A 17,469-nucleotide genomic window follows, 5' to 3' on the forward strand; every position below is an offset into this window, starting at 1 on the left:
GTTGCTCTTAAGCTTTTTGAAAGTTCATCTTTGTGTGATCACTTTTTACTTCTCCCCACACCACTCCTCTATATAAGAAAGTCTTGTCTTCTAGTACCTCAAGCATCTGGTCTTTCACCTAGAATAGATAACTTCATTCTGTCAAGGAATGGAAGCAATACTCAGGAACTGAAGTGATCTGTCAATGTAAACCAACATTGCTCAGCAGTAATTTGATGCCCAGCTAGTCAGTGTTCCATATGAGCTGTGAGCCTGCTGAGGCTACAGTTCAGCAAGTGTATTGAGCTGGTGATGCTGCTGAGATAAGTGCTCCCACTGTACTCTTTTTCCTGACCTTTCACAATCCCAGCTAGAAAGTATTTTCTGCTTTTGTTTTGAACTTGGGCCTTAAGATTGCATTCAAAACCAAGACTAGAACAACAGCGGTGTTGCGGAGCCTGAACGGACTGGCAGAGCTGGATAGGGAGAGATTTTGGTTTGAGTGAGCTCTACTTTTTGCGATGTGCAAAATGAGAGTTCTAACAAGATCCTCCACTGTGTCTCAGATCTGGAAGATTGAAGTGGTATCATTGTAATGCTCCTAGTACATTTTACATCCCTTAAAATGCATACTGAAAAAAATAAAATAAAAAATAAAAAAAGCTTCCATATCTTCAGGTCAGCTTTGCCTTCCCTAATATGAAGTGGATTAATTTTAGTCTACTTAACTTTTGCTCTGTCATCTTAATTTGCTTGGTTAGCCAGGGAGAAACAGGTGGAACTTCTTCACATACTAGAAACCACTGTCATCTGCTGTTATCTGTTTCACAGGGAGGGTGTATGTTTCCTTTGTATATACTTTGGAGGGTGAATATAAAAGTGAATAAAAAAGCTCTAATTCACACTTCTTTGCAGATTTAGCTGAGGTGGCAGAAAGGTTACTTCTTGTTGATATTACTGGGGGTGGGTAGGTTTATCAGCTACCAGATTTAAATCTAACAGTTTTTAGGCAGAACTCTGAATTGCTCTGTGTAGGTCTTGTCATTTTGGGAAATTGTCTAAAATAGCAGTTGTGAATATCAACTAACTACTGCTAATCTGCTCTGTAAACACCTTTTTTGTGGTTTGTCCTGGTGCATTTTTGAACTGGATGAAATTCAATCATAGAGTGGAATGGCTTTGTTTTTGTGTAATGTAATTATGTCTGTACACAGAGCAGTGGAAGAGCACCATATATGTGTTACTCATACATTGGCTTTGATAGAAATAGCTTCCTATTCAACTAACCTCTAAGACTTGAATTGAAAGCCTCAAAACCAAGATGCCCCAGTTAGTTATAATACTTTCTGTTCTCTTTTCTTGCATCCCAGCTAGAGCAGCAATGTACAGAACTTCTCAGTGGCAAAGAAGAAACCAAAGTAGAGAACACCAAGCTGAAGCTGACTAACCAGGAGCTGCTGAGAGACCTGGAGAGAACATCTCACGAACTAAGCCTGGCTCAACAACAGTTACAGGTGCTTCAGGAGGAGGCGTCAAGACTACACGAGGAGAAGGAAGTGTAAGTCTCCAGCTGCAGTGGTTCTAGTGCATTTGCTTAGTGTGTCAGTGAGCCTCCTTTTCAGGGTATTCAGTGCTGTGATTTAAGTTTGTGTCATAAGGAGAAACCACCAGCAAACCAAGTACAGTTCTAGGCATTTTTCCCCAAGTAATTCAGCCTGTTTTCTGTAGCATATCTGGCTTCTACAGAATCTTTTGCTACTTCTTCAAAATGTTAGTGTCCTCCCACCCCCATTTGTTGAGGGTGTTTGGAATTAAAAATCAGTTTAATTGGTTAAAAATTATGTCTTAGTTTTGAAATACCAGTGGGATTCTTTACAGAAATTACAGTTGTGGCACATGATGCTCCATCCTCCTCAAAGATAAGTCTATCTGAAACTTGCTTCTCAGAATGTACTCTGGCTATGAGACGGTTAGGATGTGCTTCTTTTCTTCATCAACAACAAGTCTTGTACATCATTTCTGACCAAGGAGCCTGGCCAGCAAGATAAAACGTAGCTTATGCAGCTAAATCACCATTCACACAAGGCCTTATGGCAATCCAGAACCATCATTTTGGTGTTTCCAGTTCAAATGTTTTGAATTTCAGATTCTGACTCTGAATTAAAAAATATTTTTCGAAAAGAAATATTTACAATTCATATTTTGAGGGATAGAAATGGCCTTTAAGTGACAGATCAATCTACCTGTCTTGCTCCAGCCTTCTGCACAAAGCAAGAGTTACATTACTCTGAAGCTGTAATTGGCAGAAATGTTCACTGAAGTCCATTTAACAGCAGATAGTTTTAAAAAAATGCTCAGGGATCTGTAAAACCCTCTTGTTGCCAATGGAGAGCACATGGATGCCAGACTGTGGCACATACCTTGCCAGACTCTATACATTTCAGCAATGAACTACATAACTCAGATCTGTGGCTGTTTGGCATATTTCAGGATAGAGCAGAATATTAGATCAAATGTCATATTCTTTTTCTGTTAAGCTTTGTGCCAAACTCTACTTTGTTATTACTAATTTAATTTCTCTTGGGTGTATAATTAATGAACTTTGTTGCTAAATGATTGTTAAAGAACAGCCACTGCGTTTAGAACACTATTTTTAGGTTTGCATGTTTGATGTGTGTTTTGGAAGTAGACAATAGAAATACTCCTCCTCAAGGTGGTTTGTTTCCTCTTTGAGGCCTCTCTTTTCAGATCCAGAGCAAAGACTGTGGAATGATCTGGTTTTAAAGCTACAGAGGAAATCTGCTCAGGGGTCAGACTGCTGAATAATACTGCTGCATTTACAAAGCACTTTGGATTCAATAGTGTTTTATGGAATTAGAGCTCAGCCCTACTCAACTGCACAGTGTTGCTTTAAACATCTGTATCAGTCTGGTAAGACCAGTGCTGTTGAAGCAGGTGTAATGTTCAGACTGTGCACAGGAAGAACTTGAGGCTTCACTGAAAGGCAAAAAACATTTAAGGCCAGACACCGAGTTGCGTTAAGACAAAGTAAATGGTGTAAATCTAGTGTAAAAATCTGAGGCGCTCTGTCCAATGTTTAAGGCTGCATAAGTGTTAAGAACTGAAAACAAATTTTAGAGATCGTAGATGTGCGAGCCTGACGTATGGTTCCAGCAGCAAGATAAACTCTAATTTTGGATAAAATTTTACATGGCCTTTAGTGGCCATGAGCAAGAAGGATTTCAGCAGTATGTCTTCTCTGAATGGTGCAAGTGCCAGTATCGGTGTATATTAAGCTCTCTGGATGAAGAAATTACAAAGCTATAATTTTTTTTAAAAGAACCTCTACTCCTTCCTCTGCTAACTCAAACTGCTGTGATACTTGGGCCTTATACTGAATGAACTTTTTTAAAATTAGTAACCATTCATGCAGAATAAAGTCGACAGGTTTGGAGAAGCTGAAGTCCCAAATGTGGATACTCCCAGGGGAAGCATTTTAATGGTGTTATTACCATGGTTAGAACAATTTTATTTCTTTCTTTTCATTACAGGGAGGTGTACCGAGTGACAGAAACCTTACAGAGAGAGAAGTCAGGACTTCTGAAGCAGCTGGATTTTTTAAGGTAATGCAGACCTTACATTCAAGAACTTCTTGCATCATTCTAAAGAGGGACATTAAAGGATAAAATTATGTTGGGATATGTACTGGGTGTCGGTGTGCCCAGTGTTGGCAGCGGGGTGCTGCAGGGGTGGCCTCTGTGCCAGAGAGGAGAGGCCGGGGCTGCCCCGTGCCAGACAGGGCAGGTTCCAGCCAGCTCCAGTGGACCCACCGCAGGGCACGGCTGAGCCCCACAGCCAAGGTGGTGGTGCCTCTGGGAAAGCCTGGGTAAGAACGGGTAGAAAACACTGCGCAGCAGTTGAGAGAGAGAGGAGTAAGAAAAAAACGTGTGAGAAACAGCCCTGCAGACGCCCAGGTCAGTGAAGGAGGAGGGGGAGGAGGTGCTCCAGGTGCCGGAGCAGAGATTCCCCTGCAGCCTGTGCAGAGCCCACGCAGGAGCAGGCTCCTGGCAGGAGCTATGGTCCGTGGAGAGGAGCCCGTGCAGGAGCAGGTTTTCTGGCAGGAACTGCGGCCCCTGGGGGACCCACACTGGAGCAGTCTGTTCCTGAAGGACTGTGCCCCATGGAAAGGATCCGTGCTGGAGCAGTTTGTGAAGGTCTGTAACCTGTGGGAGGGAACCCACCCTGGAGCAAGGGAGAAGCGTGAGGAGGAAGGATAAGCAGAGAGGAGCTGTTATGGACCAACCACAGCACCACCATTCCCCATCCCCTTGCGCCACTCGGGATTGGGAAGGAGGTAGAAGAGTCGAGAGTGCAGGAATGAAGCTGAGCCTGGGAAGAAGGGGTGGTGGGAGAAGGTGACTTTAGTTTTGTCTTTGTTTCTCATCTTCCTACAGTTGAGTCTGTTTTGTCTGTGATGGCAGTTGGTAAGCAATCTTCCTGTCTTCATCTTAACCCACAAGCTTTTCCATCTTATTTTCTTCCCCAGTTCTGTTGAAGAATGGGAGTGAGAGGGCGGCTGGATGCACATCTGGCAGCCAGTCAGGTCAACCCGCCACAGGATAATGACACAAAAGATAGCAAAAATGGTTACATATGGAACATGCCCCATTCTTGCACACAATAGAAGGCAGTACATATGAAAGATTTGCTTTGTTTTGGCAATTTGGTATTGTAGGACAATCTCCATTCCAAAAGTCAATAAAAAAACAAAACAGTGGTGAACTGTTGTAAGCTGCTTCTGTGGTAGAAGCCTGGCTGCAGGAGACTTGAAGCTTGTTAAAAGGCTCTGCTCTTTCTAAAGTGATGGGGGTGCACCCAAAACGAAGATTCTTTCCCCAAAATGTTTATTTGTAAAATTATATCAAAATATAGTTAGCTAAATTTCTCTGTAACATTTCCGTATTGATAGACTTCAAAGTTTGGAGTTGTGTTCAGTCAATTGTGACCCTCTTTTCAATGTGCAGCAATGTTAGTTTTTGTTTGCTCAGTGGTAAGTTTGCATGGGCTATAGATTGTACTTGCCTGTAGGCCTTCATTCACTGCACTTCCTTCAGGAGGCCTCATTTTAAGTTACCTAAAAAGTTCCCATACTTGAGAAAAGGCTCTTACTTTGCAGTGTGTTTCCCATAGGCCACTCCATGTGGTGTGATCTTGCCTGCTCCTGGTAATGGGGCCATAGATGGAAACATCTGACAGCAGAAGTTGTTTCTGTTCACCAAGGCTGTAATGGCTGCTCAGTCTCTTTTGTGACCAGGCCAGCAATAGATGGAGACAATGAATGATGTACAATAAGCAGATGTGTTGTCAGATCTGATCAGAGCTGGCCAATTGCCTGGAGTCTCCATTTCTTGACATTTTCATCTTTTCTGCAAAATGAAGGGAAGATGGATGTTTTCCTAGGGAGATTTTTCCATGGCAGCCACAACCGTAGCCCTCAGAGGGGCATAGCTGTCCTTCACAGCTGTCACCAGATGAATAGAGATGGTGTTCATTACACCCTCTCCACAGTAAGAAGCCATCTTTACTGTGAAAACCTTTAAACATTCTAATCTAGAGTAAGTGAAGGCGTATTGACCAGAACTGATTTCTATGTGTTTAGGCATTTGTTTTGATAAACTACAGAATGACAGCCAGATGCCAGCTGGCTTTAATCAGCATTGCCCTACTGGAGATTCAGTGGCCCAATCAGGGAACTGGCTGTGGTAAGAATATAAATAAAGTATGATGAAGGGTGGAGATATGCAAAGTGCATTTGTCTTGCCTTTTACAGTGCCAACTGTCCAGTCTGTCTGTTAGTGTTGAGTAGAAAAGTCAGCAGTTCTAAATACTTGGCCTCAGTGTTTCTTTTATTTGTGTTCTCTTTGCAGGGAGAGGAACAAACATCTCAAAGATGAACGTGACATATTTTTACAGGTAAACAACTGTTATTTTCAAACCCGGTGTTGAGCAAACACATATCAGAACAGCCTCAAAAGAAGGGGATCAGAAGGCTGTGCAGGCAACAGACTCTTGAGCTACTTAAATCTCGCCCCCTTCTTAATTTATATAATTTTTTTTCTCACTTGAGAATAAGATTTTTAAATTTGAACAATTTTAAGAGCTACATTTTTAGAATTATAAAGTTGGAGCCATCTTGAGGGAGATAAATGTATTTTATAAGAAGCTAAAAATGCAATCATGAGAGTATGAATTAAGTTGTGTTAATCTATTCAGTCAAGAAGAGCTAATATCCTGAAACATTTGTACAACAGCACAATTTCTGAGTACCTGAATCAGTACCTGAATACCTGTCAGTACTGGGTAAGGGCAGATCACGTTAACTTTTTAAGCAGCAGCAGAGAATGGGCCCCTAAGAAATTCCAGGAGTACCCTGACTTAAGGAGACTAAGGTCACTTAGTTTACACTTGTTTGTTCTTAGTCCTACAGGAAGCTGCTAGTGTAAAAAAATATATTTATTGACTTCTTTTCATGATATTACTCTGTTTAATTGTGGTCTGCTTAGTTTACAAAGCAGATGAATTCTTGCAGGATCTGGAGTTACTGTGTTCTGATTGTTCATCAGTCAGGATTCTGAAGCATTTATACCTCTGGGATTTTTTCTACAATTTTTTTCTTTCATATTCATTGCATTATTTAAGCATTAGGAATGAAGGCAGCTAACCATAATGAACAGCAGGAGTAAATTAGTAAGAAGAATCTGTATTTCTGCAGAAATGCAAAACAAGTGTTCCAAAAGCCAGCTGGAAGCAAAGATCAGGGTCTGTCATTGGGAAATACATAGAGGGCAAGATGCTGCCTAACAGGTAAGAACTTTTTTTCCTGTGTTCCCTGTTTGAGTACGATGAGGCTTATAGAAAGATGATGTGGAATGTTTTCTTTCTGATACCTTTGGACTTTTCAAAGCATGTATTTCTAAAGTGTCTGTCACTGTAAGATTACTGTGCTTTTTAAGAAATTTGGAAAATTTTTGAAATAATGAAATTTATTTGGAAATAAAGAAACAAATTTTCACATAAAACAATTGTACTGTCTGCAAAGGCAAGAGATTTCCCCATTGTGGATGAGTATATGCTGGGAGGCACAGGAGCTGTCCCATTACACTATGTTGATGTGGTACAATGTCCTTGGTAACTCCCTGAAAGAGTATACCTCCTCCCCTCTTACTGTAGAGGACAGCAGTCCTGTTGTAAAGTATGGGATGTGGAACTGGTAAAACATGGAGAATTTAATTCTTAGCTGTGTGGTTGTAAACTTGAAATCAACAGGAACAAGGTGGTGATGTCAGTGAAACACTAGCATGTTTCCTTTGAGACAAGACGAGCTGGAAAGAAGACTAGTATTTCACTTTGAAATAGCAGCTGAGGCAATGTCCCTGAAGGCGCAGTGTCATGAAGTGTAAGGAGGGAAAGCTTTCGAGACACAGTTCAGTACTGAGAAGTGGAGCATAACTGGCAAAAGCAATTATGGCACAAAAATCTAGAAAAATTTAGGTGGGAAGGACCTCTGTTGTCTCTAGTCCCATCTCCTGTTCAAATGGGGATAACTCCAAAACTAGATAAGGTTGCTCAGGGCCTTGTTCAGTTGAATTTTTGAGCATCTGGATGGAGGTCCCAGAGCCTCTTTGGGCACCTGTTCCTTTGCTGCACCAGTCTCATGAAGACATTTTGTTCCCTGTATCAAGTCAGCATTTCTCTTATTGTAGCCTGCATCTGTGTGCACATCTGAGAAGACTCTGGATCTGTTTTATCTACACTTCCACTTCTGTTGAATCCCCACTTAGCCTTTTTTTCATCCGTATTAAACAAACCCATCTCCCTCTTACCTGCTAAAGAGAGAATTAGATTACATATAGAAAGGGTCTGGGTTGGGGGGTGGTTTTATTCTTGCAGAACAGGGACGGGGGGGGAGGAGGAAATCACAGTAGGGAAATTTACTTTAGCTATTCCATGAGGTTAGAAGTGAGGCTAATCTTATGTTTTGTATTCTAGTTCAGGTTTTCCCCCTAAGTTATTAGCTTTCCTCATGCTACTTATAATTATCAAGCATGATATATATATATATACACACACACTCACACTGTATGATGAGCTGACTTTTCAGTAGACATTGGACTGTGAATCTACTATGCCTGCTGTGAGTAGTAAAAAAACATGGGAGATTAAGTTCAGTTACACTAGAATAAAACACTAGGAATCCAGGTCCAATATATTTTTGTGATGTACTTGCTTTTTTTCTCTGTCTAGCCATTCATTTGAAGATGATGATGTTTTCAATAACTCAAAGAGAAGGAATTCTGCTGGACTGAATGGAATTCTATCTGTAGAGCCTGATGCTGGAGCCACTGGAGGAATGTCTAAAGCATCACATCTCCAAAGAATAATATCAATTGAGGAAGATCACCTACCCCAGCTTCTTGACAGGCTGGTTGATAAGCAGTTGAACAGATGGACTGGAGAAGATGAGAATACTTCTTCTGAGATGGAAATGGATAAGAAAAACACAGAACAATCAATGGAACACTCACCATCATCTTCTAGAGAGCAGCCTGTAGGGAAGGAAACACTGTCAAATGTAAGGGCGCAAAGGGGACCTCACCTTAAGTATTGTGCGCATTTATGGGCCCCACCATGTCAGAAGGATGTGAAGGTCCTTGAATGCGTCCAGAGGAGGGCAACCAAGCTGGTGACGGGGCTGGAAGGCATGTCCTGTGAGGAGCGGCCGAGGACTCTGGGTTGTCTGGTTTGGAGAAAAGGAGGCAGAGGGGCGACCTCATGGCTCCCTTACAGCTTCCTGAGGAGGGGACGTGGAGAGGGAGGTGCTGAGCTCTTCTCCCTGGGATCCAGTGAGAGGACGCGTGGGAATGGTTCACAGCTGCGTCAGGGAGGTTCAGACATGACGTTAGGAAACATTTCTTGACTGAGAGGGTGGTCAAACCCTGGAACAGGCTTCCTAGAGAGGTGGTCAATGTCCCCTGCCTGTCGGTGTTTAAGAGGCATTTGGACAATGCCCTTAACAACATGCTTTAACTTTTGTTCAGCCCTGAAGTGGTCAGGCAGTTGGACTAGATGGTCTTTGTGGTCCTTTCCAACTGGAACTATTCTGTTCTGTTCTATTCTATCCTATTCTATAGGACCTTGGAAAACATGAAATGGTGTTGAAGGGTAATGCATTATTCTTAGAATCCAAAATTACTTAGTTTTCTGTTTTTAAGTTGAAGCATGACAAATTAAGCCATTGTATGAAGATGGAGATGGAAATATACTGCAGATAAATGTTGAAGGTGCAAAGAAGGGAAACTCAGCCTAAAGGAATGGTAACTGTAGACAATGTGTGCCTAGACTTATGTCTGAAGGACTATTTAGGAGAAGTGAAGTTAAGCCTTGTAATAGATGACACAAGAAAATCCACTGAAAGGTAGCAAGGTAGCAATTGTCTAAAAAAAGCAGCAATTCTTCTTTTGAAAAGTTGGGGGGGGTTGCCAAAAAGTGACATTTCTCATATTCTGATACTTTTGAATCTGAGAAATAAAGACAGCAAATATCTTTACTTTTTAATTATTTTTGAGAATACTTTTAATTAGAAAATTGAAATCCAGATTTTTTTTTCAGCTCTAGCTTCTATGTGCATGTTAACAATGAATTCACCATGCAGTAATAATACTTAAAACAATATGCTGGAAGGTACATTTCTTTGAAGTCTAAAGTCCTTCTTGCACTGCTATTGCTTCAGAGCTAGCTGGGCTTGTTTTCTAATTTTAGTATCATTGTTAAGTATTACTCATTTTTAGATTCTTGGAGCACATATTAAAAAGATTAAAGTATAGGAAAAATAGGTATGCTTGGTCATAATTATATGGTTCTTTTAGAAGAAGCAAGCATATCTTAAAAATTATGATAGAATTATGCCATGGTTACATAATAACTTCTAAGTGGTACTTTTTAGTAAAAAGTCTAGGGCACAGAACAGAGCTTCATCCTTTGAAATGATTTAATATAATGCATACTTTTTGTTTGCTATATGACTTATTTTGTATCACATTTTCAAAGTATGGCCTCATTGGACTTTAGGACAGCAAAAACCACGTAGGTCATCAGGTCTGGCTAGGACAAACCTGTCCTGCCTGCTCTCTTTCAGCAGTCATGCCCCTTGAAAAGACATCCTCTCAGCTGGGTAGGAACTGGGCATGCCCTCAGAACATGTTTCTTATACATTCCCCCCCCCCCCCAAAAAAACCCAAACAGTTGAGAGCAAGCAGGGAGGGTAGAGAAGAAATCATAAAATATCTCCTGCCTGGTTGTTGAAAATGTTTTGTTTCAGTTTCTAAAGATACATTGTGAGGGTAAACAAGTTCATTTCCAAAGGTCACTTAGAACTGCCAATTCCGTTTGGTGTTTTTTTCTATGAAATGTCAGTGCCTTAGCCTATCCCTTAGTTTGGGTTGGTTTTTTGCTTGTTTTTTTTAAAATTTAGTTTAAAAAAAATACAGCAGAATCCTCCTTTCTGATAAACTCTCTGTCCATGTGGCACTGAAGTATTTGCACAGTCCTCTTGGCCTGCTGACTAGGCCTGCCAATGACGATTCAATTGATGGCATTCCATTGCTTAGGGCGGTCTCTAGGCTGTCTAAGTGTCTGACCACTGCCATTTTATGTGAGTAGTGCTTCATTTCCTTCCATACACCAGCTGTAGTCTGATTAATTTCTCATATAACTTTGCATTTGCTAAATGATGGCTGTTGGGATCACCACTTTTTGACCATGACATTTAGACATCAGAAGTGATCTTGTTCCATACAGCGCTCGCACACTGATTCCCTCTGCTGACATCATGCCTGGGCTAGGAGGAGTGATATTCAATTAGTAAGTGTTTTCAGGGCAGCTCTGCATGTAATCCTCAACTGGAGCTGAAGAAAACTTCAGAAAAAGATAACTCCCTGCTTCCTGCATCATGAGTTATGAGGTGTGAGTCTCAAAGCTGTATGTCAACTAGACTGTCTTCTGCAGCCAGTCCTTCTCTCCCCTCATGTTTTTCTGCTCAAAGGATCTGCAGTATAAAGGAGTGTAGGATCTAGAAATACTTGAGCAAAGGAGGCAGAATGATTCCATGCAGTTGTTAACGTATGTAGCTTACTCAGATATGAACTCTTGTCATTCTCTGTTTTGCACTAGGAAGACGAAGGATCTTAGACAACCTGTATTTTTCAATTCATCGTCATTTTTGTTCCTGCCATCTACATGGCTTTGTATTACTGCATTCCATGATCCCATTGTGTACTGTACTGAACTCAGGCTCCTAGCTGCTGGCATTAAGCCTGCCTATTCACTATACATTCACAGTCATTTAGCTGCTTGTCCTTTATGACCTACTGGTAAAACCAATGTAAATTTTTTTCTCCTTTCAGAAATGTCCATTTTTATCCTATGGAAGGTGACTTCTGAAAGCATCTAAGAATTTGCAGCATGAGGCCAGTAACTGCTCTTTTATCTGGGAGTTAAGAGTCAGTAGAGCATTTTTCTGATGCAGTTTTAGAATCAAGTTTGATTATTAAGGTTGTTTTCGTGAGTGGACTTGATATATCTCAATGAAAAATGACTGCCTATTATGTTGGGAGTTGAGTTGAAGGCCTCTGGTGTCTGAGTCTTAGTGCTACTGAGGTGTGTGTGTGACCACCAGGGACAAGGTATTTCAGGTCATGTAGTCCATATATTTAGTTATTGTTCTCAGAAGCACTGTGAAAATGGTGCCAAGCTGATGATTGTATGTTAACTTGTTTTATTTCCCAGAGCACACAAACTAATAGTCTGGGAATGTTTTTCAGCAGAACTGAAAATGTGCTTTATATAGGTGTATGTGTATTACTAGCAGCCTATACTTGCAGTGGAGTTTGGGATTTTAATAGAAAAGGAGAAGTGAGCAATGAGGTAAGAAATCTGTCTATGGTTGTAATGGGCTATTAGCACAGCTCATGGAAAAGACGTGTTTTTGTCCCCAAAACTTACAGCAGTGAATGAATTTTTTTCTTACTAAGCAAGACAGCAGCTCAAGTTTTTATTTACTTTTTTTTTTCCCCATGAAGTGCAGCTGTCTATTGTTTCTGCTTCTTTCTGTAAGGCTTCAGTATATTTGCAGAAAACATTTGCAAGACCAGACTTCAATGTCTCATTCAAAGAACTGTCAGGCAGTGAGCTCAGTTCTGATGTTTTCTTGAAGTCAGCAGTCTCAGGGATTCTGTACCTCAGATGCCTGGCAGAGGGCCTCCCCTCCGTTCCCCTCCACTGCCCCGCTCCAACAAACTAATGCCAGGAGCATCCATGATCTTGCTCCCCTTCTGCAGCATGAAGAACAAACTTGCTATTTCCCTCTTCCTCCTCCACCTTTGCACAAAATAGGAGAAGAGGCCAGCTAGGGCACACCCTGCAAAACAGCTGGTGCTACAGTGTTCTCCCCTAAGCAACTCCTGATCTACATACAAAGGTCTTGGGAATAATGACATACTTGACAGAGGACATAAATATTCTCTCCAGCATGCAGTAAGCAGGACGTGGATAGGCAGAACAAATTGTTCTTCCTTCTGCTTAAAAAATCTAAATGACAGAAACATAGGTGAATGTCTACAGCCTTATTAACTGGGTCTAATTCTTGCTCTATCTCTTTCCCCCATGCTTCTGCCTGTAACGTTAAAGAGATGTAGAAGTGCAGTAGTTCCATGGAAGCTCTTGGCTCCACAGTAGTAGCAGAGAGAAGAATCTGGTGATAGATGGCGTAAGTCAAAAAAGAATGGCATTCCTTCTGTTACCTAGGTGAAGATGTGCTGTTTCCTCTGTCATTGGTATAGGATGAAACTACTGAGCAGAGCTGTGTGAAGCTTTATGAGTTTTGATTTGCAGGGATGAACATAAACCACTTTCTTTAAGCAATTTCATGCATTTTGCAACGTAGTCTCCTGTCAAGGTTCATATTCAGTATACTTCCAGAGCTCAGTCCAAATCACTGCACTTCAAATGATCTGGAATGATGCATGGCAAACATCTGAAATGCTGAGTTATTTTAAGAAACAGAATATTGCTTTATGAGTAATGGAGAACATGATAGGATAAATTCTCTTCTTTTTCCCATCTCAGCCTTCAAGACAAGGCAAATTGGAGAGGCAACAGGATTTATAGAACAGTTGGAGACTAATGTTTGCTTTTACTTGAAGGAGGAGAGAATAAACTCTGTCCCAGACCGCTTATTCAAGATTATTTTTGTGGGCAATTCAAGTGTTGGAAAGACTTCATTCTTAAGGCGATTTTGTGAAGATCGTTTTTTCCCAGGCACAGCTGCTACTGTAGGTAAGTTTAAGAAACATTATTACTATTATTATTTTTGTTCCAACAGTACTTAGCAGTTTCTACTGAGATCAGGCCCTGTGTTATAAAACAGAAACATATAGATGTTGTAAAAGCCATTGTCCAAAAGGAGAGTAGGACATGCAACGTGAGTTCTCCTAAACTGGGAAGCAGATAATTGATGGAGAGGTTTCAGAGTAAATTCCATACTGAAATCCTGGCAGCACTGAAATAAATCAGAAAAATCCTATTGATTTCAGTGAAGCTAGAATTTCCTTGTAGATCTCGCTGTTCTGAAACTGATATCCTGTCCTCTGGGCTGTGCTGTACTAACCATCCCCCCTCCATACCCCATATCTATCCCTCTAAGTAATCTGATTTTGTTTTAAAGAGAAAGTAGAGTTTCTGAATTATGTTTGAAGATTTAGCATTATATTAAGCACCAGAGAAATATGTTGGACCAGTGTTTTCAAAGCCAAACATTTCAAACCCTACATTGTACTTACATTGCCTGAAGTTGTAAACCGAGCTTTCAAAACTCAGACACATAATCAAGGTACGAAAATGTAAGTATAGGTTATTGCAATGCAGCTGATTTACTGTAAATGACCAGATTCATTATACTTAAGTCTGTATTTAGGCCTTACTTATTCTGCAGCATATATGAAATAAAACTTGTTCACAATAAAAGGTATTTAAATTAATGGATTTGTCTTGCATTTGTGACAATCGCAGGTGACCAGCTGCTGTAGCTCCCTTGGCTGACAAGGTAGACAAACACCTGAGTTTAAATGTCTGCTGGTATGTTGAGTGTCTAAGTTCACATTAGAGTCAGGGAAGATCTAAGATCTTAGCATAGGGATTTAAATTAATTTTGGCACTATAAAGTATTTCACCTGGTCTTCAGCTGCTGCTTTGGAAGAGAGCAGGTCTCCTGGGTGTCCTGCCAGGTTGAAACAGACATTTTGAATACCAAATGGCATCTCAGATTGCACTAGGTACCTGTGAGCAAAATAGCTGAATTCTACCCCACCATCCTCTCCAAATCAGTCCAGTCAGAGTAGCCTAGGGACCAATTAATCTGACCCTTGATGCCTACTTCAGGGTGAGCTTAGTCATTTCCTAGACTCCTAGTTCTTCATTGACTAGATCTTCATTAACTGTAATGGGAGCTTAGACACCTATATGCAGTTGCCTACATTTAAGAGTCTGGTGCTATGTCCTATCCATGTTGTCTTGTAAACGGCTGATATACTTCTCTAGACTCTGAGGTCTTACACAGTGTCTGCAGTTGCGTGAAGGTTCCAGCGGAAAACCACAGAAATGTACCTGACCTTTTCATCTTTTGGCTGCTCATCCAGTGTTCTCGCAAATGCAATGGCAAGAAAGTATTTGTCATAGCTTTGATTCAGTCTTCACATCAGTGAGTTGTAGACTATGGCTGGCAAGATACAGACTGTTGAAAAGTCAAGTGAACAACCTGGAGAAGAGTCTTCTCATTGACTTTCTACAGAATAGCTCAATTTTTTTCCCTTTGAGATATAAGCAATGGATATATCCTCCATGTAGATTTCTTAATGCCCATTGAAGGAAGGCGGGCTTGAATGCTTTTAATTAATGCCAGTGGTAAAAATCCCATTGATGTGGAAAATGTCCCCAAAGAAATTGTTGATGACCTACTGAGATCCCTTCCAACCTGAATTATTCTGTGATTCCATGATACAGTACAGTGTGATACAAGAAAATGCAGGTTGTCATTAGGAGGAAGCAGTGACTGATTAATATTTAAGACTCTAATTATTGTTATAAATATCCAGAAGATATTTATATCATCACAGGTTAGGGAAATTGGGAAAGGATTAATTTAAAAGTTTAGATAAATTAATTTTTGTCTCACCTCCATTTAGCCATATAAAAATTAGGGGACTAACCTAACTGTAGTCAGCTCATCTTCTATATTCAGAAGAGGGGAGGTGGTTCTCCACATAGTCAGTCCATCTATCTTCAGCATTTATTTTAGGTTCCACTGTCCCCTTGGTGTGGTGCCTTGTGTTTTTCCACTAACTGTAGAAGGTGCCTATGTGGCTAGCTCAGACTAAACGCTGAAATTTCAGACAACTGAAGTTATACAGCATGAATTCCAGGCTAAATGACTTAGACTGTTGTGGACTGTCAAATGGACCCTTGACTCATGTACCCTGATTTGGAAAGTTACTTATCTTACAGCTTTTACAGAATTCAGCTACTCTGTTAACGTTCAGTATTTTGTTACTGAAGAACTTCTGGCAAATAAAGAATGTTTGTTGTTCTCTGATAGTTAGAGACTATGGACATAATTTTTAATGTAGTATCTATCTTGTTACCTTTCTGGAATTGTTGCTTTTTGCTGGATCAGGTTCTCAAAGATCAAACTGAGCATATAAAGAGAACCCACCTTGTATTTCTGTTATAGGTGTGGATTACAATGTGAAAACCATCACAGTAGATAATACCCAGGTAGCACTGCAACTCTGGGACACTGCTGGCCAGGAACGGTGAGAAACATTCTGTTGTGGTTTAACCCGGGTAGTTGACTAAGCACCACACAGCTGCTCGCACACACCCCCCATCCAGTGGGATGGGGGAGAGAATCAGAAGGGTGAAATGAGAAAACTCATTGGTTGAAATAAAGACAGTTTAATAATTAAAAAAAAAAAACCACCACAACAAAACAAACCCACCACCAACAAAAAAACAATGAAGGGGAAAAGAAACAAAACCAAGAAAAAGAAGTAATGCAAAAAAACCCAGTTGCTTACCACCAACTGATTGATGCCCAGCCAGTCCCTGAGCAACTGCAGCCTCAGCCAACGTCTCTCCCTCTTGCCGTTTTATTGCTGAGCACAACATCATATGGTATGGAATATCCATTTGGTCGGTTGGGGTCAGCTGTCCCAAGTGTGTTCCCCTCCCAAATCCTTGTGCACCACAGCCTACTCATTGGTGTGGCAGTCTGAGAAGCAGAAAAGGCCTTGATGCTGTGTAAATACCATTGAGCGGTAACTAAAATGTTGTGTTACTGGTGCTGTTTTCATCACAAATCCAAAACATAGCCCGATACAAGGTATTATGATGAAATTTAACTCTATCCCAGCTAAAACCAGTACACATTCTAAGGTTTTGCTTCTTTGAATAATCCATTTGAAGATTAGTAAGCATGGGCCTAATCCTGCTTCTCGGGAGAGGAAAAAACATGGGGGTATTCCTAATAGAGCCAGTGAATTCACAGTTTAGATCCTTCCCCGGCAGCAATAATATGCTGATTTGGTGCTAAGTGTCCACTGAAAAAGTGCCAATCTGTAAAAGAGATTCTTACTAAAGCTCTAAAAGTTTAGTACCACACAATTTCTTTAGGAGGAAGGCTGATTTTAAAATGTACCTAGAATTATTTCTGTAGCAGAAAATACCTTGATAGTTAAAAAAGAGTTGGTTTTTTTCACCAAAACAATCCCATTGTAGTTGAAGAACTCCCAGGTTTTCAGTGGTAATTTCCTTCCCCATCTCCTCAGCTATTGTTTAGTTTTCTATTACTAAAAGCAAGGGTTATAATGACGATCTACATTTTCTACAGGAAGCTTGGGAAAAAAGCCCCAAACAGAAATCTAGCTAGCTTTAGGCAGAGCATTTTGTGATGGGGAAATTTCTGCTCCAAGCTTAAAATGAAAGAGGGTGGGAGAAGGTGAAATATGCAGCTGATTATCCAGACTAATCCAGAATCAATTGGGCAAAGGGAACTTTTCCAAACCCTTTCTTTCAAAAAATATTTTTTTGCAAAGAATGTATTTTCTGTTGCAGTAATTTGTGGTAGTAGTGTCCTCTGTGAATCTTCTGCTGAATGTGAAAAGGGGTCTGATGATTCAGGAAGAATGGGATTGCTTACTAAAATTAATAATAAGTCTCACCTTTCAAACAGGATCTGCAGTGAAGATCAGTATTACAGCTTCTCCCTTGTCTAGTTTATGGAATTTTAGAATACGTATGTAAACCAAATTAACAGGCATTTAATCTTTCCTAAGACTAGATGATTAGAAGAAACATCTTCCTTGGGGGGGGGGGGGCGGG

The 17,469-nt window shown here is 40.6% G+C and overlaps 1 protein-coding gene across 1 annotated transcript in view; it reads left to right on the plus strand.

The window, feature by feature from the left end:
* The window catches only part of CRACR2A (calcium release activated channel regulator 2A), a 51,255-nt gene that overhangs the window by 25,680 nt on the left and 8,106 nt on the right, over positions 1 to 17,469 (plus strand). The window contains exons 7-13 of the mRNA XM_010575408.1: positions 1,350 to 1,537; positions 3,531 to 3,602; positions 5,907 to 5,952; positions 6,752 to 6,843; positions 8,284 to 8,611; positions 13,239 to 13,371; positions 15,821 to 15,902. Of these exons, the coding sequence (XP_010573710.1) occupies positions 1,350 to 1,537; positions 3,531 to 3,602; positions 5,907 to 5,952; positions 6,752 to 6,843; positions 8,284 to 8,611; positions 13,239 to 13,371; positions 15,821 to 15,902 (941 nt within the window). The remainder of the gene's footprint in view (positions 1 to 1,349; positions 1,538 to 3,530; positions 3,603 to 5,906; positions 5,953 to 6,751; positions 6,844 to 8,283; positions 8,612 to 13,238; positions 13,372 to 15,820; positions 15,903 to 17,469) is intronic.

Source organism: Haliaeetus leucocephalus, unplaced genomic scaffold (genome assembly GCF_000737465.1).
Source record: "Haliaeetus leucocephalus isolate CR32 unplaced genomic scaffold, Haliaeetus_leucocephalus-4.0 Scaffold473, whole genome shotgun sequence".
Lineage (NCBI taxonomy): Eukaryota > Metazoa > Chordata > Aves > Accipitriformes > Accipitridae > Haliaeetus > Haliaeetus leucocephalus.